The 27,671-nt window shown below is 37.9% G+C and overlaps 2 protein-coding genes across 5 annotated transcripts in view; both read right to left on the minus strand.

The window, feature by feature from the left end:
- gdpd5a (glycerophosphodiester phosphodiesterase domain containing 5a) lies at window positions 1–27,582 on the minus strand. 4 transcript variants are annotated; one of them, XM_055226346.1, is made up of 16 exons: window positions 27,255–27,485; window positions 17,364–17,534; window positions 11,868–11,971; window positions 11,335–11,428; window positions 11,183–11,242; window positions 10,134–10,232; window positions 9,850–9,943; window positions 8,952–9,097; window positions 8,091–8,173; window positions 7,363–7,513; window positions 6,305–6,535; window positions 5,411–5,556; window positions 4,988–5,135; window positions 3,854–3,936; window positions 1,966–2,078; window positions 1–677 (listed from the first exon to the last, which is right to left on the minus strand). In XM_055226346.1, the coding sequence occupies exons 2-16, from the start codon at window positions 17,478–17,480 to the stop codon at window positions 589–591; spliced, it is 1,758 nt and encodes a 585-aa protein (XP_055082321.1). In that variant the 5' UTR covers window positions 17,481–17,534; window positions 27,255–27,485; the 3' UTR covers window positions 1–588. The 4 variants fall into 4 exon arrangements, with proteins under 4 accessions (XP_055082321.1, XP_055082322.1, XP_055082324.1 ...); XM_055226347.1 differs by lacking the exon at window positions 27,255–27,485 and adding an exon at window positions 17,655–17,736; XM_055226349.1 differs by having other exon boundaries at window positions 2–677; window positions 6,314–6,535; window positions 27,255–27,582.
- The window catches only part of nrip1b (nuclear receptor interacting protein 1b), a 238,871-nt gene that overhangs the window by 115,232 nt on the left and 95,968 nt on the right, over window positions 1–27,671 (minus strand). The window lies entirely within an intron of this gene.

Below are 27,671 nucleotides of genomic sequence, written 5' to 3' on the forward strand. Positions count from 1 at the left end.
CAAAAAGGGAAAGATCATTTATTTTTCAATTCTGGTTTCTATCTAAACTTGTACAGAGCTCATCTTTTACTTCAACTTTAAGAAACTTTTTGAAGCTACAAATTACATTACACTCTGAATATAGTACAAGATTAGGAAAAAGGCATCCATGTGAACAATACCATCTATAAAGAAGTATCAGTTGTTCAGCAAGCATTTTACAGCGTATTTTTGGGTCCAGAGCTCAGAGAAAAGACATGTAAAAGAAATACAGCAATTCTTCATGCAAAGTTCACTGTGAGCAAGAGGGAAATACATACCAGAGAGAATTTGTAGAAAAAAAAGAGGTCGCTCCTGTAGTGTTCTCTTCATGTCCAGTAGTATTCTGATAAAACTGATATATGCTTAAAAACTTTGGTAATTTTCGTAACATCCAAAAGTAGATGTAGTCGCAATACTTAAATCTTGACTCCAGGCATACATTTAAAACAATACAATGGACTGGTCAATGGCATTTTATTTCATTTCCAAATAATCAAGCTAAAAGTTCCTTCTTGGGACTGAGAGCATCCAAACCTCTTCTCCCAGTGTTTTAGAAGCAGTGGCGTATTACAGCAGTCCTCCTTGTGAGTAACTTGCATATCCATTTTCAGGATAAAGGGAAATCTCCTCTGAGCTGGCGTGTCCATTACTGAGCTCTGGAAAAGACATGAGGCGTTCACTCTTTATCTGCAGACCATCAGATTAAACTTTTACTTCTATTTCATCTGATAGTTAAAGTGCACATAATACATTATTTTCTGATCTGGTCCATGTTATATTGTTGTTTCCTCACCACAAACATACATAGAGTCCTTCTCTCAGACACTCTGAAAACACTCTGTTCCACCTTGCGATGTAATACAGTAATACAGGAAGTTGCTCAACTGTGTTTTTAAACTCCATGCACCTTCACTAAAATCATTTGGATCATTTCAGTCCTGGAATGTTCAATCTATGCTAAACAAAAAGGTAAAAGGAGCTGTCAACTTGAAAACAACCGCTTCATGACATCACAAGGTGGAACAAAGCATTTTGCGCATCAGAGATGTAGACAGACTAATAATAAAAGGTTACTCAAAAGTGTGAGTGAAACAAAACACAACTTGCGGTATGTTCTATCATGGCTTAACACTTACAACATTCAATTTGCGCAATATAGGACCTTTAAAGGTGCACTATGTAACTTTTCTGATGTGCAACCTGCTTGTGTCCATGGATACTACTTTACCTGAAATAATCCACAGAATGACATTAAAAAAGTTTATATCTTGCATTTATTCAATTACAGTTTATATCGCTCAAAAAATGTATTCTTATTGTGAGCGGGATCGCCTCTTCACAGATCTAACCTGTAACTTGGCACAGTGGCTCTACCTGTTTAAGTTTATTGTCATACTGTAGAACATTAACCGGGATCAAGACCAGAGGTGACGGAGCCTTTTCTGTGGTGGTGCCTAGACTAGAGAACAGCGCCCTGTGCCTGTCAGATCCTCTCAGTCTTTAACGCAGTTTAAGACTAGACTGAAAACCCACCTCTTCTCCCTGGCATTTAACACTAGCTACACAGAATATGTTGGTGTTTTGTTGTTCTTTTCCCATGTATTGTATTATCTGTATATTTGTTTCTTGTTGACATTTATGTGAAGCACTTTGATGAGCTGAAGTTTTCAAATGTACTATATAAATAAACTTGAATTTAATTAAACATTTCAGGGAAAGTAAAAGCATCTCTATGGACACAGCTAGTACAAAATAAAATCTACGTAGCGCACCTTTAAAAGCAAAACAAAATGATAAACTATGTGTTCAAACAGAACATTACATAAACTGGATGACTCCACCACCACTTTCATCTCCATAAAAACATCACCTCCCTATTTTTATATCAGTATTGATTAAGTATGGTTTATGACTATTGCTGCATCAGTAGGAAAGGCAAAACACCTGAGAATATGAGTTTCTCCTTCATGATGTTGACCTCTCGGGTTTGTGGGCGTCCAACTGCATTCAGAACAATCTGCTCAGGGTTACAGTTCTGGATCCCACTCATCTTCCACCTGTGTACAGATACAACATGAGACCATGGCAAAGAGAAACTGGATTTCTACAAAGGGATGGGTGATATGGACCACAATGAATAATCTTTTGTAGTATTATGGGAACAATATTTTAACAACTCATAGGGAACTGGCTGTAATGTCTTGGTTAAGGTCATAGACTGTATAAATAAATGGACAACTTTGCTAGACACCGCATTTCAAACAGGAAGTGAGGATGGGTACGCTTGTGGGTCCATCGACTTTTGCACCAATTTGTAATCGCTTACTTATAAAAAGATATATGTGATGCTCTAATTTATATGTGATACTCTAATTTTGCATATTGTCATAACAGTCACTGCATTATTACTATTTTTTTCATCTCCCACCTTTATTTCAACATTTTATAGGAATTTAACAAAGGCAGTGAACAGTGAGGGCTAAAAGATCAAGAGCTTGGCCTTGAAGTGTCAGGAATACAGGGCAGAGAGAGCAGAGTAGAGGAGGAGGGCAGAGAGAGAAGGATAGAGGAGGAGGGCAGAGAGAGCAGGGTAGAGGAAGAGGGCAGAGAGAGCAAGGTAGAGGAGGAGGGCAGAGAGAGCAAGGTAGAGGAGGAGGGCAGAGAGAGCAGGGTAGAGGAGGAGGGCAGAGAGAGCAGGGTAGAGGAGGAGGGCAGAGAGAGCACAGTAGAGGAGGAGGGCAGAGAGAGCACAGTAGAGGAGGGCAGAGAGAGCAGGGTAGAGGAGGAGGGCAGAGAGAGCACAGTAGAGGAGGAGGGCAGAGAGAGCACAGTAGAGGAGGGCAGAGAGAGCACAGTAGAGGAGGAGGGCAGAGAGAGCACAGTAGAGGAGGAGGGCAGAGAGAGCACAGTAGAGGAGGAGGGCAGAGAGAGCAGGGTAGAGGAGGAGGGCAGAGAGAGCACAGTAGAGGAGGAGGGCAGAGAGAGCACAGTAGAGGAGGAGGGCAGAGAGAGCAGGGTAGAGGAGGAGAGCAGAGAGAGGAGGATAGAGGAGGAGGGCAGCGAGAGCAAGGTAGAGGAGGAGGGCAGAGAGAGCAAGGTAGAGGAGGAGGGCAGAGAGAGCAAGGTAGAGGAGCAGGGCAAAGGAGCGGGACACAGAGACCAGGGCAGAGGAGCAGGGAGGAGTAGGAGGAGGACAGGCCAAGGCGATGGAGCAGTTACCTGATCATATGATAGCTGACAGATGCCAGGGGGCAGTGCAGCAAGGTTACATGCAGATTAGGCACATAGAAGAAGAGGAGAAGCAAAACAAAAACATCCACAAGAATGGCAAAAGAACAGAAGAAGAGTTATAATTAGAGTTGAAGGTGAAGCGACTGAAAGGACAAACAAAGACGCAACAAAAAACAACTGTGATATTTGTAGGGCACAAACATAATTGCACAGGCCTGTCACGATTACTATTACATCAATGTTCTATATGTGACAGATGAACCACTTTTTCACACTTAAAATTTTGTGCATGTAGCTTTTATTTAGACTAGAGGGGAACTTTTCCAAAAAAATAACACATTATAGATACTAGAACCAACTACGAAAGTGTATTAACGTGTACGAAAATGCAACTGTGTTAGTTATTGTGTAGTAGTTTCAATAATACCATTTATTGTGATGTTTTCTGTTGCATTATATATCGCACATAAAGATATGTAATCGTGACAGACCTATAATTGTATACCGTGTGTTTTTTTTTCAACAGTTGGCACAGAATGGCTTAGACTAAACGTACAAGTGTATTATACATCTTTGACTTTGCTCATATCCTTGGACTTACTTCTGAAAGGAGAAAATCACAAGGACGACTAAGAGTGACAACAGATCTGAGGCGATCCAGATGAAGTAGTAAGCAGTCTGGCTCTGTAGGACATGAGAGATAGAAGAGTCAATTCCACCCAGCGCCACTGGAGGTCACCGTCAGCACCGAGCATGTCTCCAGGCACTGACTAATGCAAAAATCTGCTCGACAGCTGCTTTTTGGTCTCTTTGTGCCCTTGTCTAAAGCTGTGCAGGCCGTCTCTGCCTCCATCGCAGCGTGTTGTTATTCCCTTGTATCACGCTGAGCTGAAGGCTGCCCACAAGCTCCCGCCCCATTCCTCTAGTGTCCTTGCCCTGCAGTCTAGCATGGGCCCCTCGTCAGTCTCTGTCCTCGCTCCTGCTGTCCCCCTGTCTCACTGTGTGACCTTGTGTGTGTGTGAGAGACAGAGAGAGTGTGTGCATGTACATATATTTATCACATTGTGGGTACTAAAATATGTATGCACACTCACATTATCAGGTACATGCCTCAGTTATGAGGACAAACATCAGGTCCCCCATGATATAAATGCTTTATTAGGTTAGGGTTTAAGTTGAAGTAAGGTAGGTGTTAGTGCTTTAAATATGTTATGTGTTAGGAATTAATACCTATGTTTCCTTTTATAGTTTTGAAAATGCTATGTTTGCCAAAAACAACATATTAAAATGTGTAATTAGTGTCTGTTTTGTTCAGTTATTCCACTAATGAAACTACTGCACATCACATCAGGTTTGTGAAGTTGTTATGTAATGTTTTATGTCCTTCTCCTGTATATTTATTTAAAAAGCCCTGTGGGAGCATGAGTTACATAAGGTTGTGGGCTGAGTCTTGATTGTACAATTAACCGTAAAGAGGGTTCAAATAGTGCTCAGAGGAGATCACAAGATTATTCAAACAGGAATGGATGACAATGGGAGGTTTTTTTGTGATGAGGGAGCGTTATAACATGGTAGAAAGCTACAAAAATTAGATTTTGCACTGCACCCCCCTCTTAAGGTTAGGATCATGGAAGTCAATGTCATGTTCCCAAAAGCATGGAAAACCAATACCTGTCTGTGTGTGTGTATGTGTGTGTTTGTGTGTTAGGAGCAGATGAGAAAGAGGCGTGTTTACCATAAGCCAGATGGGGTAAGGCACCTTTCGGAGGACTTGGGGGGCATCAGAGGACACAGAAGGCACCCCACTACACCACAGCGTGGAGTAGAGCCAGGCCTCGTTCACTGGGTACACGGTCACGCTCACATTGTTGGCCAGATACTCCCTGGGGGCAAAAGAAAGACACTAGTCATCGCCGGGAAAATATGGCTTCCCTTTCAGCACTTGGCACCTTTTGCTTTTCTGTCACATAACTCTAGATAAAAATGGGCATTTTTACAGGCACAGTAAATACGCTCATTTTCAACAATCATAAATCAGACACGCACAGACTAGGAATCTTAAGTAGAGTTGAGAAAAGTTTACATTGTTTTATTGGCATTGTAACTTTGAGTCAGAGCCAGCGCGTTCGACTCGTCTGTCAGGGGTCCTTTGTCTTACTGTATGTCTTTGTGGTTGGCCTTGCTGTAGTGGAGGGTCAGACTCGTAATTCCCCGCTGCCTCATTTCTTGCAGTGACAGCTTCTCTTGGGCGGTCTGCTGAAAACCCCTCACCCTCCCCCTGTCGCTGTCCGGGCTCCATGTCACCTGTCCCAAACACAGGGGACACACCACATGAGACAAGCTTTTGTATCTGTTTTACAAAAAAAGGTAAAAGTGCAAGTGGTACATTTATACAAGGGTGATAGAAAAATACACAATGACCTTTGAAAACACTGTCTGTATATTAAATGAATCAGTAGTAACTCATAAATATAATAGAAAATCAGTATGATAAGGCCATCTTAATAAACATATCAGATTTAAAGGTGCACTATGTAACTTTTCAGGTGGAGGGTTTGTCTGTCTTTTTTTTATTTATTATGTTTTTGCCCTGGAACATTCCACAATATGGTATTAAATCTATCCATGTTGCATTTATTCTATTAAGTGTTTTTTTGGCTCAAAAATACTATAAAAAATTTGTATTCTTACTTCGAGCGGGGGGCACCTCTCCACAGAGCTGACCTGTGACTTGGCTGGGTGTTGTTAAACGCTTGTCTCCATGGAAATAGATACGATACGTTTAATGCCATGCTGTGGAACATTTCAGGCAAAGCAACAATAGCCTATCTCCATGGAGACAAGCAATCGGGGAACCCTCCATCAGAAAAGTGACGTAGTGCTCTTGTTTGAAATGAAGCCTAATGAAACTGAAACTGAATGATGCAAACTATAAATGTAATATTAGCAAATAACAGTGATTATGAAAACTGTGTAGAAAAGCGGGAAAGTTAAAGTTAAAGGTAATAAGTATGAACATATTGGTATTAGAAGTATATATAAAGTTACATACAGTCCTCACCCTCTTGGTGGGGATGGCTGCCTTCTGCACGGCCCACAGAGTGTCCATGAACCAGCTCCGGGCGCGGGGGTGCTGTGCAGGGGGCTTACGGATGTTCAACAGGGCAGAGGCATTCGCTCGAGCTGCAAGTCGCAACATATCCACCAGCGTGCACACCGTCTGGTTCTCTATTCTCACCCTGTCCTTGGATGTGAGGGAAGCTGTTGTCCAGAAGGGGTCACTCTAGAGCAGAGAAAACAAAGGATTCATGACCCATTAGATTTTCTTAAATTTAAACTTGATGTAGGGCTTTGCGATTAATCAACTCTATAACTGTGTTTCAATTACTGGTCTATTTAATTACATAAGTGTTGTAATCTATAATACCTTTAACTACCTTCTGATCAGAATGATATGTGGCTCTGTCTCCCACTCAAAACCTGGAGCGAAGCCACTTTCTTAGAATCTACACAGGCGTTAGGCCAATTAAATATATTAGAGCTTTACTTTCTCTAAAGGTTAATGTTGACAGTTTAGAAGTCATCACTTGTAATCAGTGGTGAATGAAGTACTCAGTTTTGTTACTTAAGTAAAAGTACAGATATAGAGGTAAAAAGTTACTCAAATAAAAGTATCAGATGGAAAAAAGTACCTGTTTAAAATTGTTTTTAATGTGTTAATAAAGCAATATGAATAAATTTCTTAATTTTCTTATGAATTTTGTGTATTTATTATTGTTTGCTCAAAGCTGAAGATTGAACTCAAAAACTTTAGTCAGGCTGTTATCACAAACATGGTCAAAATAACCCCTCAAATCATATGAAGAGTACTTTTTACTTATGTATAGTACTTTACTACTTGTGTTTTGTTACCTTCCACCACTGTTTGCAATGATAATAATAATTGTGCTTTCAACAATAAGCCAAATAATTGTGATTATAATTTTCCTATAACCAAGAAGCTCTAACTTATCTATGAAAAAAGCAGAAAAAAAGAAGCAGTCTACGGTTTTATGCATTAGTTAAAGTTTCCTTATTACTCAACCTCACCATAGGATCAAACAGTATTACCTCTAGGAACCACTGTCCAGCATTGAGAGTGCGTATCTCTGTCCAGTTAAAGAACGAAGCGTCTTCATATTGTCTGGAGGGAAAGACCTTTCTAACATCTGTGGTTCGCCTCAAAGTGCGATCTCGCATCAGGAACGGGACGCCATCCACACTGTAAAAAATAATCAGGAAGGGTTGATACTGTGTACGATTATATAGCTAGTAAAATCAGACAGCTAACATAATCAGATAACACATTAATTAGATTGGATTTTTGATGTGTGTTTACAGCACAAGAGAAAACTGATCATTAAAAACACTTGTCGTCTTTAGAGTAACTATTGTGGCAAAGATAAAAAAGAAAAAGAAAAAAACTACTACTACTACTTTCTACTTTGTCTTCCTAACACAATTAATCTAATGAGTCGTAAACATTTTTTCTTTCAATATTGCTTTTGTCGCATTATTTTGCTCTTTTTGCATAATTGTCCATCTCAAAACCTGCTTAGGTGTGAATAATTAGAAAGAGTTTTGGCGTGCATGTAAACATAGCCTTAACAATTGTCTGGATATTTTCTGACTTTTATTTTAGTAAACATCATGTTGTTTGTATATGAGCTCTATGCATCGATCCATTAGAAATAACCTAACCCAGCCTGTAGTTAGCCCGTTATACACATTTTATGAGCCTTATATAAAAAGCATAATCAGTGCAGCGTTGTGAAAATGTCAGACGTCTGCCTTCTGACCTGATGGTGACGTCAGCCTCCAGGGAGGTCGCCCCCTGCTGGAGAGCTCTGTTGAAGGACAGCATGGTATTCTCTGGAGCCAGCTACAGCACAAACACAAGGACATTGGGTAATTAGTATTTAAGCTGATGACATTTGAATCAGAATTGATATGATAAATAATGAGTCTAGTCAGTGGTGGAAAGAGTGCTGAGTCCAAATGCAATACAGAACAAAACATGATTGATTAAACTGTTTACTACAAAATTAAGTTGTTTGAAACCACAATTTGCATATTCTTTGAGCTCCGACCAACCAGAGCAGGGGAGGCAGTGCAGTTCTGTGACTGCTTGTATAAAGAGGATCAGATAAGGCAATGGAAGCATAGGTTTAAGAATCTACTAATAAATGTACTTTGCAGAAAAAATGTATTACAGCAAAACATGTGGAGTTAGTAACTTTCCACCTCTGACTTACTAAATTCATTAAACTTACTATGTGGTTTCGTAATAGTTCTGATATAGATCAAGACCATGCTAAACTATACTATTGAGCCATCATAACAAAGGAAATCAAGTTTGTAACCAAGGAAACCAAGTGATGATCCAGGCAATTTTCTAGCTTTATTCACACATAAGCCTTCTCTGCAAATTCCCAGTAATTTTACAAGTTCTGGGCACATGAAAATTGTCAAATAAAAAATGTAGGAAGTAGTTCTGGCTTTGTTCACACATGACCCTGTTCTGGCAACATGCAGGTATATTCCCAGGTCAGGCTGCATGTTTGAATGGGGCTTAAATGTTTGGATGTAACTCCACAGGTAATTTACATTTGAACTATTAACCAGATCAGACAGCGGGGGCTGGCCGAGCACCAACTCACCATGGGAGCTCCTCGACGACCGATGATTTCTGGCCGATCTTTGAGGCTGTGGCGGTCCATGACACAGGGGCAGGTAAACAAGAGCGGAGCCAGATACAGAGCAACCAGGATGGCAAAGTACACCACCAGAACCATCATCTGGAAATCTGAGAGCGTAATACCACGTGAGACGGTCAAAAACAATCCAATGTAAGATCAGTTTTCAAAAAGTGATAGGGCTGGGCGATATTGATCATATACACAGATTCTTGAACTTGATGTTATACTTCCAGATAGGGGGAACGAGACAGTTTTTCCTATTGATAACGTTGTACTTTTGCCATGAAATATCCAAAATGTAAATGCACAAATGAGCCTGTTCATTTCTGTTAGTGATCAGAGCCAAGAACTGACAGTATTACAACAAAAATCTGCATTTTAACAATATAAATTTTAGCTGCCCCCATCTGTATTAGATACAATTGGCCTGGAGATTATTGTGGTGTCATCTGAAACCTAGCAATTGATTCATCTCAATTTCTGACCAGATTAAATTTTTTGTGCTGTCTGCATCTAAAGCGTTTTATTGTCCGATACAAGAAGCGTTAGCATGCTAGTTGCACTTATAAATGAATTGCAGTGAATAAGGATGCTTGGAAATCCATGAGTGAGAAATAACTGTGGAGTTAGTTCTGTTTTTCACGATTTTAAGCACTTTTACATAAAAATAGTCAAATTTCATCTTCCAAAGACAACTCTGCTTCAGACTACATACTTTTACTGACAGAGGATTTGCTTTAGACCTCTCAATTAAAAAGCTTATCATTGACAACTAGACTGAATCTCGATTAAAATGTGATCAGTTGCCCAGCCCTAACCAATTAGTAAAAAGTGACAAATTATTGGTGAAAAAACATACTGGATCTCTGTCTACGGACCACGTAACCGGCAACCAACCAGCCCACAGCGGTGACTGTTGCCAAGGCGCAAATGTGTAGAAAAGGTGCTGTGGCCTGAAAAACAAAAATGTGCGTTATTATCTCCTCCCCGGGGTCTTTTTGACATTTATAATCCACGGGTTTCACAATGATAAAACACTGCCATAGCGATTATTACAGGACTACTTTTACTAGTTTGGAAAAGCCCGTAATCTGGTCACATGTGAAAAATATAACTGATGATGCCGCTGTTTTGTAGACTGACCTGCAATGAAATAAAAAGGATCTCCCACTCATCTCCCCAAATGTCATCCACAGACACCACTCCAGAGATAGTGGTGGCTAATGTCGCTAACACGCCGATCTGCGATGAAAAAGGCACAACCGGTCACAACAAAGACGTAGTTTAGTGAGTTAGTAGTTGGAAAATGCTTGACAAATTTAAAAGTGCATTGCAAAACCTTTCTGTTGGGTTTGCCATCTGCTTGTCTCTACTCATGGTGATGCCTTTTTTTGCATTAAACTTATCAAACTCCATGGAAACAGGCAGGCGTTGCTCCCACAGGCTGTATATATAACTGGACACAGCTAACACACTAGCCGTCAAATTTCAAATAGGAAATGAGCATGGACACAATGTAGTTCCTTCCAGCTCTGGTTGCAAGAGAGGAGCCACACATAAAAAAACATGGCTCCTTTCTTTGAACCTGAGAATTGCTGCTGTGAGGCTTCAAGTTTTGGTCTTAAAATGTTCGTATTAACCTGCTCTACGTGATCTTGGTGTTTTATGTCACTATTTTGTCCCTAAATCAAGATAAAAACATTCAGCCCGGTGCCTGCTTTCGTCGAGGTTGTTCCTGCTAGCGTTAGAAACAGGTTGATTTGACAGCTTTGTTGCCAAGTGCCCGCCCTCTGCCAAACCAGCGGTGCGAACTTCAACCACCATGCTCCTGATTGGCTCTTAGGTTTTGCACTCGGATTTCCAAATATGGTCCCTGGTTGCAGATTAGCCGCTATAACTACAAGCCTCGATGAGCTTCGTTTGGTTGCAACTGAACGCTATGGATAACGTCACACTCCCTTAGTCCACTTCTATTATTCAGTCTATGGTTGCTACGGGACAAGTGTGTGGTTGCTACGGGACAAGTCGCGGGTAAATATGTGGAGAAGGGATTCGGCTCACAGTAAGAATGGATATTTTCTGACTTTTTTTTTATTTTTATAGAAAGATACTACTGGCAAAGCATGCATCATACCCTCCAAAAAAAGTTACACAGTGCACTTTATTATTATTTTGATAAAAAATGAATCTACCTTATGCACCCAAAAAAGATTGAGTTGCTGACCGAGAGAAATGTGGAAGAGGGCTAAAATCTGAAAAAGGCAAGAGTAGTTTTGAAATTAGACCAGTATTATAAACATTTGCAAAATCTAGGATACATTTATGAAATATTTGTTTTATTTACCACTAAGAATGTAATGTAGCTGATGCCCACAGAGGTAGAGGCCACGATGGGAATGGTCTCGTCTGTCCATTCACCAGTACGGTTATACACTGACCTGGAACAAATCAGAGCAACAATCAACGTTACAGAATATTTAAGATCTTAAAACCCCCCACAGACAGTTACCATGGAGACATAATGCACACAATAGCAAACACTGTCAAAAACTTTTAAGATTGTCTGAAAACTCAAGGAAAAATGCTAAATTGATTTAACCAGCACATTGTCAGAAACCTGTGATCAGAACGAGCGATCATGGTCCTGTTTAGGTTCAGGTGATTTTCAACAAAAATGTTGAGAGTGACTGTAATGTTGTGTGCGAGAGACTTGTTTAACAGCACAAATCAGCTCACCTGTTGTTATAAATAAGTCAGTTCTTTAATCTAAGCTTTATTTTAACACAATCTGACCATAAAGTCTAATATAGCTTCAGACAGAGCAGTGCCTACAGTTAGCATAAGAGATGAAGTTATGATGTGGGAATAATAACAAACCAGTTGAAGTCGTTGAAGTCATTTTGTGCCACAAACCAGAAGTATGTCCAGAAGAGGAGGAGGAAGAAGGAGCAACACAAGATGGTGAACCATAAACACTCCCACTGTAAAAAAGCAAATATATATACAGTGGGATTTAAACATCAGGATGAACTTTCTGAACAAAATGTCAGATATTACAGACAAAATTAAACAACATAAGATTTATATTGACTTGATAACAAAAGGCACACAAAATGAAATAATTTAAAAAAGATAACACTTAACAAAACAACTATGCTAATGGCGCTAAAGGAGATAAATACATGTGTTATATTTGATGGCAGCAACATCAAAAACAGCTGAAGCATCTGAACAAGAGTCCTTAGTTTTCTTAAACATGGAGAACATTGACATTTGTAAAGTTTGAACTAAAAGTTATTCCTTCCTCTATGGGATTTAAGATCTAAAATGTAGAACAGTCTGCCCTCCTCCTTTCACTATGTCAGATTAAAAACACTTTAAAATGCCTGCTTCTGAAAACCTGCACTTTTCAATATGGCATTTCCTTTTAAACTTGATGTGCAACTGTTTGTATTGATGTATTTTAACTCTCATAAGTTACACGTATGAATTTTGCATTGTTTTATTATTACAACCTTATACATTTTATATGGAGGTTATCACATTTTAAGCTCCCTGAGGGTTTTTGGTGACCGTCCTTCACATTCTATTGGATAAAATATCTTGTAAAGGTTCTCTTATCTTAGTACTTCACTTGGTAAAGTAGAGTCTCATAATGGGGAAATTTCAGTGTTGCAACAGCAGAATAATAAATTATGCAGTCAAAAATGCAATGAAACTGTAAAATGCAAACTCATTTTCACTTTCAAGCCTTTCATAATACTTTCAATTAATTTGGATAGAGAAAATAATTGTGGCTAGAGACAGTATGTTGATTGGTCCAACATGGCAAATTTTGCAGTACGATATATTGGTTAAGAAAATATAGTCGATAAACGATAAGATTTAAACAAAATGATGCCACCAGCAAATAAACCTAATGTAGGATTATCCCCAAAACTATTCAAAATGTACAATATGGTTAAAAAACTAACTGAAATAAATAAACAGCAGAATGAAACACGTAGTTTGTATCTGTAATGAGTCATAGAAGTGATTTATTTAACCCTTTAAAGTTCAAATCTAATCATAGAACAGGAAAAATAAAAAGTTCCCCTCTAGTACAAAGAAAAAGTCCCCACGATAAACACTGAAACTCAAAAATGTTCGTTCCATCTACCATATACTGAACGATAAGTCAATATAGTAATTATCGTGACAGACCTACGTTGCTTCCGGTAATGAGTGGGCTGCTGCAGCTCCTGGGAGGACATGACACTCAAGGACTCTTCCCTTCAGTAGTTAACAGGATTAGCAGCTAACACCAGGAGAGAGAATGTGTCCAATATGATCGTTCACTCAGTGGGGCCTGTTGAGCTTCAGCCAGCTTTACAACACACTGAGATTACACTTAACACTTCCACGAACCTTAAGTGATTATGACAGTTTAGACTCATTTCACACAAAAAACATAGTTAACGTAATTATGTTTAAGAGTTTGCTCAAAATCTTGTCTAGTTTGTTCCAATTTTTATTTTATTTTTTTTAGTGAAGTTTATACGATATGATACGCATGACTGTTACCTAGCAACCATACTGCAGGACCAAAACATGTCTAAATTACACATGATAAATATTTAATATAGGTGCACCAACTATCCCTGTCCTACTACATCAAGTAATAGCCTATATATAAAAAAACAAACAAAAAAAACAAAAAAAAAACCCATTAAAATCTGGTATATGCACTTTAAAAAGGGCCCATATTATGCTATTTTCTGATGTCATAATGCCATTTCTTCATCACAAACAGACCCGGAGTTGTGTTTTGTTTCATTCACACACACCTGCATATTTAGGTTGAGTTCTTCTCTCAATTTGAAAACACTCTGTTCCACCTCGTGATGTCATGTGGTAATACAGGAAGTGCTCGTAATACAAAGATAACTCCAGCACAAACGCACAAGTCTGATTAATGTGTTCTTTTATTGTAGTTTTTCCAGCAGAGGAAGTGAGGAAGTTTCTCCTTTGTGTGGGCTGTTTCTGAGGTGAGAAATGACGGTAATGACAGGTCTGTTTTAATTGGTTTAGTTGTTCAACTTGGGTCAAACGCTGAGGCTCAGAGCCAGAGTCACGTTGTAGGTTTCATCTCCTGCTCTGAACTGAGTCAAGTGTGAAGACCAAACAAACTAGCGAGCTAACGAGATTATTTTTGTGTTATATGCAACTGTGACCTGGGATAACCTACAATATTCACACATAGGCAAGGCAAGGCAAGTTTATTTGTATAGCACAATTCGTACACAAGGTAATTCAAAGTGCTTTACAGAATAAGAAAGACATTAAAATCACACAAATCAAAACATAAATAATCACAAATAATCATCATAAAATTAACATTAAAAGAGAAGATAGAGGTGGGAGATGACGACAAAACTGAAAACATCTTGTATGTTCAGACAATAGCACATTGTCAATGCATTGGTAAAATAAAGAGTGAATGTAAATGCCTTAGTTCAGATGTTCAGATGTGACTGGACAATAGAATTAACCACTAAAGAGCAGAAATGTCACTTCATACCTTTGTTTAAGAGAATACACTAAACTTTTCTGTCTGTTTAATACTAAGGAGACAGAATATCTTGGTGTTTTATTGTTCTTTTCCTATGTATCATGTTATCTGTATATTTGTTTTGTTTTTGTTGACTTTTATGTGAAGCACTTTGGTTAACTGAAGTAGATTTAGAAATTAACTTGAACTGAATTGAATCGTTTTTGTGGTAACTTTAACTATATTAACATACTTAATGCTTTGACATATCTTCAAAACAAAAATATATCCTCCACTTCTATTTATACTATACTTGAAGCACTCTGACATGAACTTTTATGAGCTTTTAACTATTTTATAATGTTAGGCGTGATTGCAGGGCTTGTATTGGCATTAAAAGCTTTTAAAGAAGTCATATCGTGTCTGTGCCTGTTATAATCTATGACACCAGAGGATCATTATAATTATGATCATTATAATTTGCACTTCTTAAATTCGCATCTAAAACGCTGTAAATGTCATCACAACAAAGAGATGACATCTCCAATGGATAGCTGCAGATCACATTAGTGAGTAGCATATTTTTAAACAAATGGTACCATGACTATGCGACACTGCCAAATCCTGTATCACAGACTAAGAAAATAAAATTGGAGAACGAAGTAAGTACATCACAGTGGGTGTGTGCCAGTGACAGTGAAAATGGGGATTGATCAGCAATATGGCATCTTGATAATAAGCGATTAAAGATTGTTCAAACATGCACAAATCACTCCAACTACAACTTCGGATGAGTAAATGGTGAGGGGAAACAACTCTAACATAAAATCTCTAAAAAGTCAATTTTGCATAATTGGTCTGCTTTCATTAAATTCATTCTACAGTCTACAGGTGTAGAACATTTTTATGGGATATCTAGGGGTTAAGTAAACACATCAGTATTGTGAGACATAGTGGGACAAAACACCTGAGAGCCTCACCTCAGAACGAGACAAAGTGGAGCAATTGAGTCAAAAGCCCAAGTGTTTGTGATCAGAGCATTCATTAACAGAGAGCTGCATTATACAGTAAGTCCTCTACTCCGAAGTTACACATTTAGTACACATAGGCCTAGCACAACATTACTATTATAAACTTACTGTTTAATAGATGATTCATGGAACAATCATTTTGGGGTCAATATTTATATTTTTCTTTGTACTAGTGGAACATTTTGTTATTTTTCTATATTTTATCTGTCGAGGGTTGAGAAAGTAACTATCACTCATTATAAATACAAGCTACTTACTAAAGTGTTTCAATCTGTCATTTAGTTATTGCAGCTCATGTGTTTAATGACATTGTATCAGTAGAACATTTACATCAGGGCTGAATTCTGCTTTAAAGTTATTGTGTCAGTGGATAAATTTGATTCTTTAGCAATATATTGCACTTCAAATTATATTCTCATGAGAGGCCTATGTGCACATACACTGTTTCTTGTATAGACTCAGATCTACACAGTACTATCCAGCAGTAGTAACATGGGGACTGCCTGCTCTGGACCACAGTTGGGTGTCTGACTCTTTCTCACAGTTGCCAGGGCTGCTCCAAAACACTCCCAGGAATCCAGGCTTTAGGAAATCTGAAGAGTGTTTTGGAAACACACTTTGTCATTAGAAGAATGTTTCAGGACAACACCGATGATTTACATTCTCACTGTTTATTAAAAAGATGAAAGAACTAACGGATGACGTGATGGAAATGTCAATTGTGTGCATCCTACAGTGATAAAGCTGGGGTCACCTTAAGTCTGTAAGGATTATATTTAAACATAGCAGCAGAGTCCTCAGCATTACTGCAAAAAACCTTACCGCAATAGGAGTTAACCAATATCAGGAGACGTGCCTTATATATTAATAATGACAACCTCAAAACGGCATAGAACTATATCAAGGCTTTCCTCAACTCTCCAGTGTAAATAAAACAATCCCAAATCCAAAATGAATTCATATTTACATTACACAAAGACAAATGAAACTCATTATGGTGCTTGGGATTGGATTTCAAAAACTTTATGTGGGTAGATGTGGCATACGTCCATAGAAATGTAGATTAGAAAAATTAGAAAATTAGAAAAATAAATAAATAAAATGGAAACAAAAGCGCTGTAAAACAACCCGGTATGTTGCTCGTCACTTCTCACAGTGCAATAATATGAAGGCCAGTGGTGGAAGGAAACAAAGTAAAAGGTGTAAAGTGCTGTACTTAAGTAGTATTTTTAGGTATCTTTACTTTACTTAAGTAGATTTTACATTGGATATTTTTTACTTTTACTGCACTACATTTGAGAGCAGTATCTGTACTTTCTACTGCACTACATTTTTGAACTGAACTGAAAAGTAAAAAGTACTTTTGATATGATTTGAGGGGTTATTTTTACCATTTTTGTGGTAACATCCTGAATAAAGTTTTCGAATTCAAGCTTCGGCTTTGAACAAACAAAAGTAAATACACAAAATTCATAAGAAAAATTAAGAAACTGATTTGTATTGTTACTGCTGAACAAAATATGTATTATCTTTTAATCAATATCACTACTCTTTAACAAATGAACAACACTATCAAAAATCTGTCTGAAATACTTTTAAATGGGTACTTAAATATTTTTACTTAAGTTGATTTTTTTCTTTTACTTGAGTATTTTTTTGCTCCAGTATTTGTACTTTTACTTAAATCACAAAACTGAGTACTCCTTCCGCCACTAATGAACACGGTTATCATCTTAAAATCTCCATTTATTTAACGTTAACATTAACTTCTCAGTCTGTACAGAGGATGAGTCAGTGTAACTTGGCGCTTACCTTGGAGGTGTTGTCTTGGGAACGCTGGTATCGTTTCCAGCGGCAACCATAGATGCCAGTGATTATGGACAACAAGATCTGCTTCTCATAGACCTGCAAGGGTTGGTGTTTCACCATGCTCCTTCAGCCTCGCACTGCTGGTCTGTCAGCATCCCACACCGCACACTGCACCTGCACAGCACCACAACAAAACAAAACTCAGGTACAGTTGAAGACAGTAGCACACAGTTTAACACAGTAACACACACACAGTAACCCAAAGCACCACAACACAACCCACTTTATCACTACCTGGCCGGCTGGAACCACACACTTTGACAAAACTTTACAAAGACGAGTGGGTCTAGAACTGTATCCTGTTTCACTGTTTTGTGTTAGGCGTGACTGACAGACGAATTAACCAATCAGAGGGAAGCATGGTCTGTTGTGTAAAAACAAACATGGCAGCTTAAAAAAGGGGGACAATAACACGGAAACAGCACAGATTTCTGCAGAATAAAAGCAAAGCATCAAACTGTTATTAAACTCAGGTAAAAGAAGTTGAATATTTAGTTGTGAATGTGAATGTTCAAGAGGAGGTGTCTTCTGCATTTGAGAGACAAGGGATACAAATAAGTGGCTTTGGTTGGACCGTCTCAAGATGGGACAAAGGTCTTTGGTCCGATTTGACCAGAATGTAGAAGGGGCAGGCAGGTCAGGCAAACTCTCTCACACACACTTTAACACAGAGAGGAGAGAGGAGGCAGGCCAGGTCACAGCGTGCAGTGGTATTTTTTAAACACACTGTTCTGTTGACAGGCTTTGAGCTTGTTTGGAGTGACAACAGCTCCCAGAAGAAGTCAAATAGTCCAAAAGTGACTCATGTCTGGGAGAAGCAGTAATGATACAGGTCTATGTGCTGCACTGACACAGAGACGTCAGCCTCTTTAATGTAGGATTGTACATTATTCAAACAGAAACAACAAAGAACAAAGGAGTACTAATGGGAACACTTTAACGCTACATTATGAACTTTTGGGAACTTTTCATTGTCTAAAACACTGAAGTGCAAACATGAAAAAGGCTGCCCTCCAAATATTTATTTAGCCTTTTTTTATTTAACCATTTTTAGTGAAGATTTTTAAAACTAAAGAGCCAAGTTCACCTGTTCAATAAAACAAGGTATATTTTAAAACAAAAAAGGCTCACACAATTTCATTCAATGTTTTTTTCTTTTTTTTTAAACTACTTTCTACATTTTATATACATATAGAAGACTCTGTATAACTCTACTAATTAGTTTAAAATATATTTGATTATTCAAAAAAGATTATACTATTACTTCATATGTTTAATGTCTTCTGTATGTGTATAAAATGTAGTAAAGTAGTAAAAAATAAATAAATAAATATTGAATGAGAGGGCATGTCCAAACTTTTTTTTGGTGAATGTAAATTAGGGCTGAACAATTTTGGCAAAATATCTTTGAGCTACCTTTCTAATATTGTGATCACAGTGTTTGTCTGAAAAAATCACGAGTGTGGACATTTTAAACATGTCCAAAAGCATCAACATTTGAGAGAAGAAATATGATGTGAAATATGACCTGATAATTGAATACAAGTATCACATAAGTTTCAGTGCATGTTTGTAGAGGTATAAACTACAGAGTGAGCAAGAGAAATACTCAAGAAAAAGTATCATAAAAAAAATAAAAAAAATAGAGTAGTTAAGTACCCATTTAAAAGTGTACTTAAAGAGTAAAAAGTAAAAGTATTTTGTCCATATTTTGAGGTCTTATAAGATTTTGATTTGGTCCGTAATTTGTTTTTATTTTATATAGTATTTGTTATTTTTTTCTAGCCATTTTCATTTATACAAGCGTGTTAAAAATAAACCCCTTAGACTTTTCAGCTGGTCTCAAACAATAATAATAAATACTTTTACTTTCTAGTCCAGTCAAAAAATGTAGTACAGATACCTGCTCTCAAATGTAGCGAAGTAAAAGTAAAAAGTACCCGCTTTAAAATGTACTTAAGTAAGATACAGATACTCATTTCACATTTCATTAAAATACTATAAATCCCAAACACGTAGGCATCTAAAGTTAAAGGAGACGGGCACAGAGAGTCTAAGCCGTCCTCACACTCACTTGAGCCTCAGATATGGCCTGTTGCCCTGGTGATAAACACAAACCTGTAGCTGAATAAAAGCTCCAGTGTCAATGGCTTCACAAAAATGTCACAGTGACCTACATCCAAAACTCCACTGTTAGTCTAGTCTGCTTTTGGATTAGTGCCCTCTGCTTGTTTGTCCCTGCACCAGTCAGTTATGTCATTATGTGAAGACCTTAAAATAGGACTGTGCAATTAATTCAATTTAAATACTAGGGTTTAGTCATTTTAAATGTCAATCATCACCGGGGGAAGAAATACTTAAAAGGGACAAAAAAATACTAAAGTAAATGTAAAAGTATCACATGAAAAAAATCAACTTAAGTAATGTATTAAAGTACACGTATAAAGATGTACTTAAAGAGCAAAAAGTAGATGTATTTCAGTCTTGTGTAGTGAAGTAGAAAGTAAATATAAATGGTCTCAAATGTAAAGTGAGGTAAAAGTATCCACTTCAAAAGTACAGATACCTAATTTTTTTTACTTAAGTAGAGTACTTTACTACTTTTACTTTGTTACGTTCCACCACAGGGAGAGGTCTACAGCCAATCCTCAGCAAAAGCATGTGGTTTGGAGCAGATCACTTTGTATTTAAGTTGAGGAAATTAACAAGAAAATCATTTATTTTAATTTGTCACATCGTAATCAAAAATGGGGATTGAATAATATGAGCTCAAATATTTTTCAGCCTAAATATGCAGGATTTGTGTGTTAAACATGTGTAAATGAAACAAAACACAAACACTTGAAATGCAAGCACACAATGGGGCTTGTTTGTCTTAAAGTCTATGGCATCCAAAGAACTCCCTCCCACAGTTCAGACCTCGTTTAACGCCATCTATTGTGTGTATTTTCATCAAGAAATATAATTAAACGGCCTACACGGTGAGATAAGGCTGTTTCCAAGTGACGTGTTAACACAACAAACCTCTGTGTTGTCTTTATCTGAGCAGTTTGTATCTGCAGTATTCAGGACGGCACCACTTCCACCGTCTTCCACGTTGGATAAGACTGCAGTACGCCTTCTAATTTTAGCACGTCTGGTAGAATTGGGATGGAAAAACACATTACCTTAAATGGGTTTATGTTATCAGATTAGATTTATAATAACATGTAGGAGTCAAAATGCAAATTAAACCTGCAATAATCATTTGTGATAAATCAACTGTCATGAATCATTTCAACATTATTGTGTGTAAAGGTCCCATCAGAAAACATGTTCAACTACTGCTTCTGCTACTGCTTCTGCTGCTACTGATACTGATACTGATACTGATACTGATACTGACACTGACAGTGCTACTTCTGCTACTGATACTGATACTGCTACTACTGCTACTACTGCTACTACTGCTACTACTGCTACTACTGCTACTACTGCTACTACTGCTACTACTGCTACTTCTGCTACTGACAGTGTTACTTCTGCTACTGATACTGCTACTGATACTACTACTGCTTCTGCTACTGCTGCTACTACTGCTGCTACTGCCAGTGCTACTTCTGCTACTGCTACTACTACTACTACTACTGCTACTGCTACTGCTACTACTGCTACTGATACTGACAGTGCTACTTCTGCTATTGCTACTGATACTACTACTGCTGTTGCTACTGCTACTGCTACTACTGCTACTACTGCTACTGATAGTGCTACTTCTGCTACTGATACTGATACTACTACTACTGCAACTGATACTGCTACTGATATTGCTACTACTGCTACTACTACTACTAATAATAAAGCAGACTTATATAGGACATTTTGGACACTCAAAGATGCTTTATAAACAATAAGAAAACAGTAGAAGAAGAAGAAATCATGGGGGAATGTCAAATTGAACAGGTGAGATAAAACTGTAACTGTTGCTTTAAACATATAAACAAAATAGAGCGTATAAAGTACAATATAGTACAGTAGTCAGTAGTCTTTTTTGCCAGTATCACCCACTTGGTAAACAAACGGTCCAGAGATTATTGCAAAGATGGAGGTAGTGAATGTCCACAATATAAGAGGAGCAGCCATGTTTGATAGTTAAGAACAGGGGAGAATTGGGATATGTTTGAAGTTATTTTGAGAAAACTAAATAAATGCTGTTTAGGACCGGCCAATATTGCAGTCACAATTTGAGTTGGCACAATTATGAAATTGTTTACACAGTAGAAAAATCCTATTGTATCCTCTACAAATATGTTCTGAAATGCATGGGGTTGTTAGATTACATCACAGTTCATATCTTCTCACATGCTAATGCTCCTGGAGTCATCTGAACAGAATCCTACTTTTAACATAAAGTCACCAATTGCACTTTTTCTTCCAATTTATGTAGATCTTCTATTCAGCATTTTAAAAAGCATTTCATATGTTTGACTTGTTCTACCTATGATTACTATATGATTACATCTGAGAGCTAGGATTTGCACAACACTTGATACATCTTCTGCAATTTAAATCAATCAAAACTCAATGTCACGTTGGAAAAGCACTAACAGTCTTGGCTCTTTCTGTGCATTTGCTTGAGGCTTTAATAGCTTTGTCCTTGGCCCGTGAATTACTCTCTGGCAAAGTTTAATCAAAATCCGCAGAGTACTTTTTCTGTAATAATTTAGCAGCTGATCACATAACCTTGGTGAGGGTAATAAAAGTAAATGAGAGTGATTTTGCCCTAAAGTGCCTCATGAAGTGCCTCAATGAGAAAAGAGTCTTCCAAAGGCAACTCAAGTATTTCTGTAAAGCTGCAGTGGTCACAGTTGTGCTAATGGAGCAAAGCTGTGCAGAGAGTAGGCCTACTAGAAGAGACTGTCCAGGCTCTGACCATTAAACGTGCACTGTGTCATTTTTTTTTTTTTGTGGGGGTGCCGTTAGCTTCAATCTCGTCTCCTTGGAGATGTAATTACTTTGACTGGAATGTTCCACAGTACATTAAATTTCTATCTTGGAAAACCTGCATTTACACTGTGAGCTGGCTTGCGTTTCCACAGATTTGACCTGTAACTTGGCCTTGTGGACTCACTGTTGGAACATTCCAGGCAAAGCAATAGTATCTCCATGGAGACAAACAGGTGGCAGACCCTCTAACAGAAAAGTTATAGCTGTAGATTTCATAATAAATAGCCTGTTTATTTACATGTTCACCAATAAAACCTGCTACACATAAAGGAACTAAAGGTTATGTCATATTTACAGTAGAAGCACAGTCACCTGCTCACACTTCTGTGCACTCAGCAAAACCTGCTTTCAAACCCAAATATAAACCTTCAGTGCCTTTATGGCCTTGGAAATGTTTTCTTTAGAATGACCCAGAGCACCATTTCAATGTAGCAACATTCAACAAGACATGTGATGCCTTTGTAATCATTTTTACTCATCTGAAACGTCGTCTAAACACATTCCCTGTGCATCGTTTAATCGTCTAATAGGGGACACTGCAATTTTAGGAGTCGCCATAACTTCCAGTCTCCTGTCTTATTCTGCAGAAAAACAAAGACTGTCTCTGTAGTTAAGATCTGTGCAAACATGTTCTGAAATGTGACTCTTTAGTATTTTTCTTTTAGTTTGTCAGTTCATATTTCAGTATTTTTCTCATCTTTTCTGGACATGTTTAAAATGTGAACTTTGTGATTAGATTTGCAATTTATGTTTTAATTATACAATTCTGTTCAAACTTTGGCCCCTCTCAGTGATAAGGCAAATGCATCTTAATAAACAGGTCTACAGCCAGACCTGTGGTGCTCTTGTTTAAAGCTCTGAGTCAGGGCCACTGTCTCTCTATGTCTCCTCACTTGTCCTTGTGTTTCACAAGTTTTGACTTAAATCAGCACAGTTTGACAAAAAGTCCAGTGTGTCCCTCTGTGTGTCTGTGTGCAGAATCGTCTGCCCTCGCTCCTCCTCCCTCTATGATCCAGCAGCAGCTCCTCACCTTTCCTCCTCTTTCTCTCCTCTGGTGCTTTGTACTATAATCCAAGTTACAGAAAGTAAACTACTATTTTTTCACCATTTATGAGTGAAACTTTAGCACACACACTTTGCACATGTTTCTGCCGGTAAACTCAATATGATGTACAATCTCATTCCAAACTTTAAATGTGGATTTCTCTGGAATTATTATTTGGTCCTATTAAAACTGTAGTGATCCTCACGTCCTGCTCTTCACGCCTGAAGTTCAGCTGTCTGTGTTTTCAATAAGATGGAACAAAATCGAATGGAAAATCGAGATTGATCAATATGGAGAAAAAGTCCCACTTCTTTTTTTCGCCCAGCCCTGTCCCAATACTTATTATACTGTATATGTTTCCTGATTTGTTCATCCCTCATGACGACCACAGCACATAGCAGTTCATAAGATGCCCACGCCCCACAGGTTGTGACCCCTTGTTCTAACCTTTCTTCTGTAAATAAAACAGTGGTCGTAGTTGAGCTGCTCCTCTGCCCGAGGAGGGGCTTACACTCGACCTCTTGTTCCTCTGGCTTATAGGACGTCTGTTATCTGCCTGAAGCCCCTGTACCGTCTCCACGGCTGTGCCCATGTGCACTATGTTGCCTGGGTAACCTGGTAGCTGGCTTTTAAAAAGTGCAGGTGTGTCATTGTAACAGTTTGAGCCGTGAGCTCACTGAATAATGGGCCTAGTAAATCACTGCCAATTGTCTCCCTGTCTGTGGGTGCTGGACCTATTTAGAGCAGCACCAATTAAAAAGATTAATCAACAGTGATCAACAACAAAAATAACCGTTGAGTATTTTAGTAAATATTATCTGAACTCTGCAGACTCTAAGGCTAAATGAGTTTTAGAAGAAAAACAGCACCATTAGAATATCAAAACAATGGAAAAAAAAAAGAGTGATTTTGGTCTGTAATAGATAAAACATTTTGTTTTTAAATTTCTCTCCACTCCAGAAGCTTCCAGTTGAGGCTGAATTGACTACAACTGACCCTAAACATATTTTGGGATGGCAATCATCATCTGTACATACAAACCTTTTCATAAACACAGACAGGGTCATTATTAAATCAAATCACTATTAGACATTTTCATTACTCATATACTTTTTCATCACTACTTTACTTTAATATACTTAATATTCTCTATTCAGTTGCCATATTTCAACCATTTTTGGTTGAAACATATTTAAAAGTGTGAAAAAGTACCATACTTAAGTACAAATTTTAGGTATGTGTACTTTCATCAAGTAAATTTTAAAGTTGATACTTTTTACTTTAACTGCACTAGAGGTATCTGTACTTTCTACATTTCTGAACTACATTGAAAAGTAAAAGACTTTTCAGCAGGTCTCAAACAATAATAAAAAGTACCTGAGTGGAGTATTTTTAGTTTGAGGAAAAAAAACAAAAATATACAAATAAAAGCAGCTAAAAAAATGCAGCACAAATTTGTATCAAAATCACTACGTTTGAAGCTTTATTACACCTCAAAATATTTGAACTTTTTATTCTTTTAGTATATTTTTAAACCTGTACTTTGATACTGTTACTCAAGTAGAGTTTTTCATGTGATACTTTTACTTATTTTTTTGCTCTCTACTTCAGTCTCTACTTCAGTACTTCAGTCCACATATGTTGACCTTCATCTGGTCACAAACACCATATCTCCTATAATCAATAATCGTTTGACCAGTCGACTCATTGAAAAATAAAATAGCTGGACCTATAATAAGGCCTGTATCTCACTCACTGTCACATGTCCCAGTTTGAATCACTATTTATTAAATGTGTATATTCATTGATAATCGCCATAATCTCCCAATTAGCCCAAAATAGAGGTGCATCAGTCTGTTCTGAAGCACACAGGGATCATGTGGGCTGGAAAGTTGCATTCACAGCCAACTTAAACGCTGGGCTTAGTCATAATCATCACGTCCCTTTGTCAAGTGCCTGTCTGAAGAGCCTCTCGTCCAGATGGGATTGATTTCTCATCTGCATGATATGACTCAACCTGGCAACCCCCGGCATGACAAACAAGATAGTCATGGAAATGGCAGTATTGTAAACATTTGGATTCTAACTTGAACAGGAGATAAAAGGGGCTTCCATCACGTCATTACTTTTTTCAACAGATGTGTGAATATAAAAGAGTTTAACATTAGCCAGTCTAGTTAAAACCCACTGATTGGAATAGTCTTATGGAACTGTATTAGGCCTATGCAATTATATGTATTACACAGCGGTGGAGGAAGTACTCAGGTTACTTAAGTACAAGTACAGATACCAGAGAAAAGTATAAATACCAGAGAAAAGTACAGACACTAGAGAAAAGTAGACACTAGAGAAAAGTACAGATACCAGAGAAAAGTACAGACACTAGAGAAAAGTACAGATACCAGAGAAAAGTACAGACACTAGAGAAAAGTACAGACACCAGAGAAAAGTACAGATACCAGAGAAAAGTACAGACACCAGAGAAAAGTACAGACACCAGAGAAAAGTACAGACACCAGAGAAAAGTACAGATACCAGAGAAAAGTACAGACACCAGAGAAAAGTACAGACACTAGAGAAAAGTACAGATACCAGAGAAAAGTACAGACACTAGAGAAAAGTACAGATACCAGAGAAAAGTACAGATACCAGAGAAAGGTACAGACACTAGAGAAAAGTACAGACACTAGAGAAAAGTACAGACACTAGAGAAAAGTACAGATACCAGAGAAAAGTACAGATACCAGAGAAAAGTACAGATACCAGAGAAAAGTACAGATACCAGAGAAAAGTACAGATACCAGAGAAAAGTACAGACACTAGAGAAAAGTACAGATACCAGAGAAAAGAAATACTCAAGTAAAACTAAAAGTATCACATGAAAAAAAAATCGACTTGAGTATTAAAGTGCCCGTTAAAAAATGTACTTAAAGAGTACAAAGTAAAAGAGTTCTGTGCAGATTGTGCAGGAAAAATACAGAAACAACTAAATAGATAGTTGTTTTTCCTGGCTGTTTTTCTTTGTATATTTTTGTTTGCTCAAACTATGAACATGTTAAAAATAAAGCCCTCAGCCTTTTCACCAGGTCAGAAACAATAATAAAAAATACTTTTATTTTTCAGTCCAGTGGTGGGGTAGAAAGTACAGATACCTACTCTCAGTATCCACTGTAAAATCTAGTTAAGTAACATACAAATACCTCAAGTACAGTATTTCACTACTTTTACTTTGTTATGTTCTGCCACTGGTAGGCTATTATATCAAATAATAATTGACAGATATGTGTAAGAACAGCAGATAATGGTTTGTTGTGGAGTGGGATCAACTGGGCAATTACTGAGATATGATTTAAGTAGTTTTTTTGTTTTGTTATTTTAATCAAGAGATCTACAATCAATTCAAAGCATGTGGTTTTGAGATTAAACAAGTAAAAGACAGATAAAGAACTAATCTGGCAGAAATCACATGGTATATGGAAATGGATGGACATGGATTTAGACACTTATTGCTGCTGTAGAAGAAACAGATGGAATTTTCACTCTAAATAAAGGTAGATATTAATGATGTTAGACAGGCCAACGTTTCACTGAAATGAAACAAAATCCAACAAATGTGTGGGCAACCATGATCACTGTTGTCTAAAGTACTAATTATGGGACATATCATAAAAACGAACACACACACACCCACACACACACGTTAAATGTGTAATTAACTCCGTGCCAAATGCTAAACTAAACAAACAAAGGCTTTGGTGGGATTAAAATACGGATAATCGGTTGACGCACAGAGAAACATTTACCTTAGCTCCACAAAAGGCGGTATTCTCTCAGTCCCATCAATTGACCTTCACTGGACGATGTCATCAAGGCGTCTTCTCACTGTTAGACCTCGGTGTTTCATAAGGTAATACTATAAGTTATCCACTCCAGCCCCTCTCCAAAACACAACAATCGCCAGCAGGAGCCCACTTCTCACGTGGACGGCGCAGACCTGTTGAGACGTCTTTACGCACGCGCAGTAAAAGTCCAAATTTGGTGGTGTTTAAATTCATAGAAAGTTCAGCTCGAGTGAAGACGCACGGCCGTAGATTTCAGAAGAGTTCAGATCAGTAATCCCCCGCTGAGAGTGTGTGGGCGGGTCTAAGAAGCGCACTGTAGAACAACGTCTCATCTGGGTTATTTATAGACGAGAGACAGAGAGAAGGTGCGTTTGGATC

Source organism: Periophthalmus magnuspinnatus, chromosome 14 (assembly GCF_009829125.3).
Source record: "Periophthalmus magnuspinnatus isolate fPerMag1 chromosome 14, fPerMag1.2.pri, whole genome shotgun sequence".
In the NCBI taxonomy this organism is placed as follows: domain Eukaryota; kingdom Metazoa; phylum Chordata; class Actinopteri; order Gobiiformes; family Gobiidae; genus Periophthalmus; species Periophthalmus magnuspinnatus.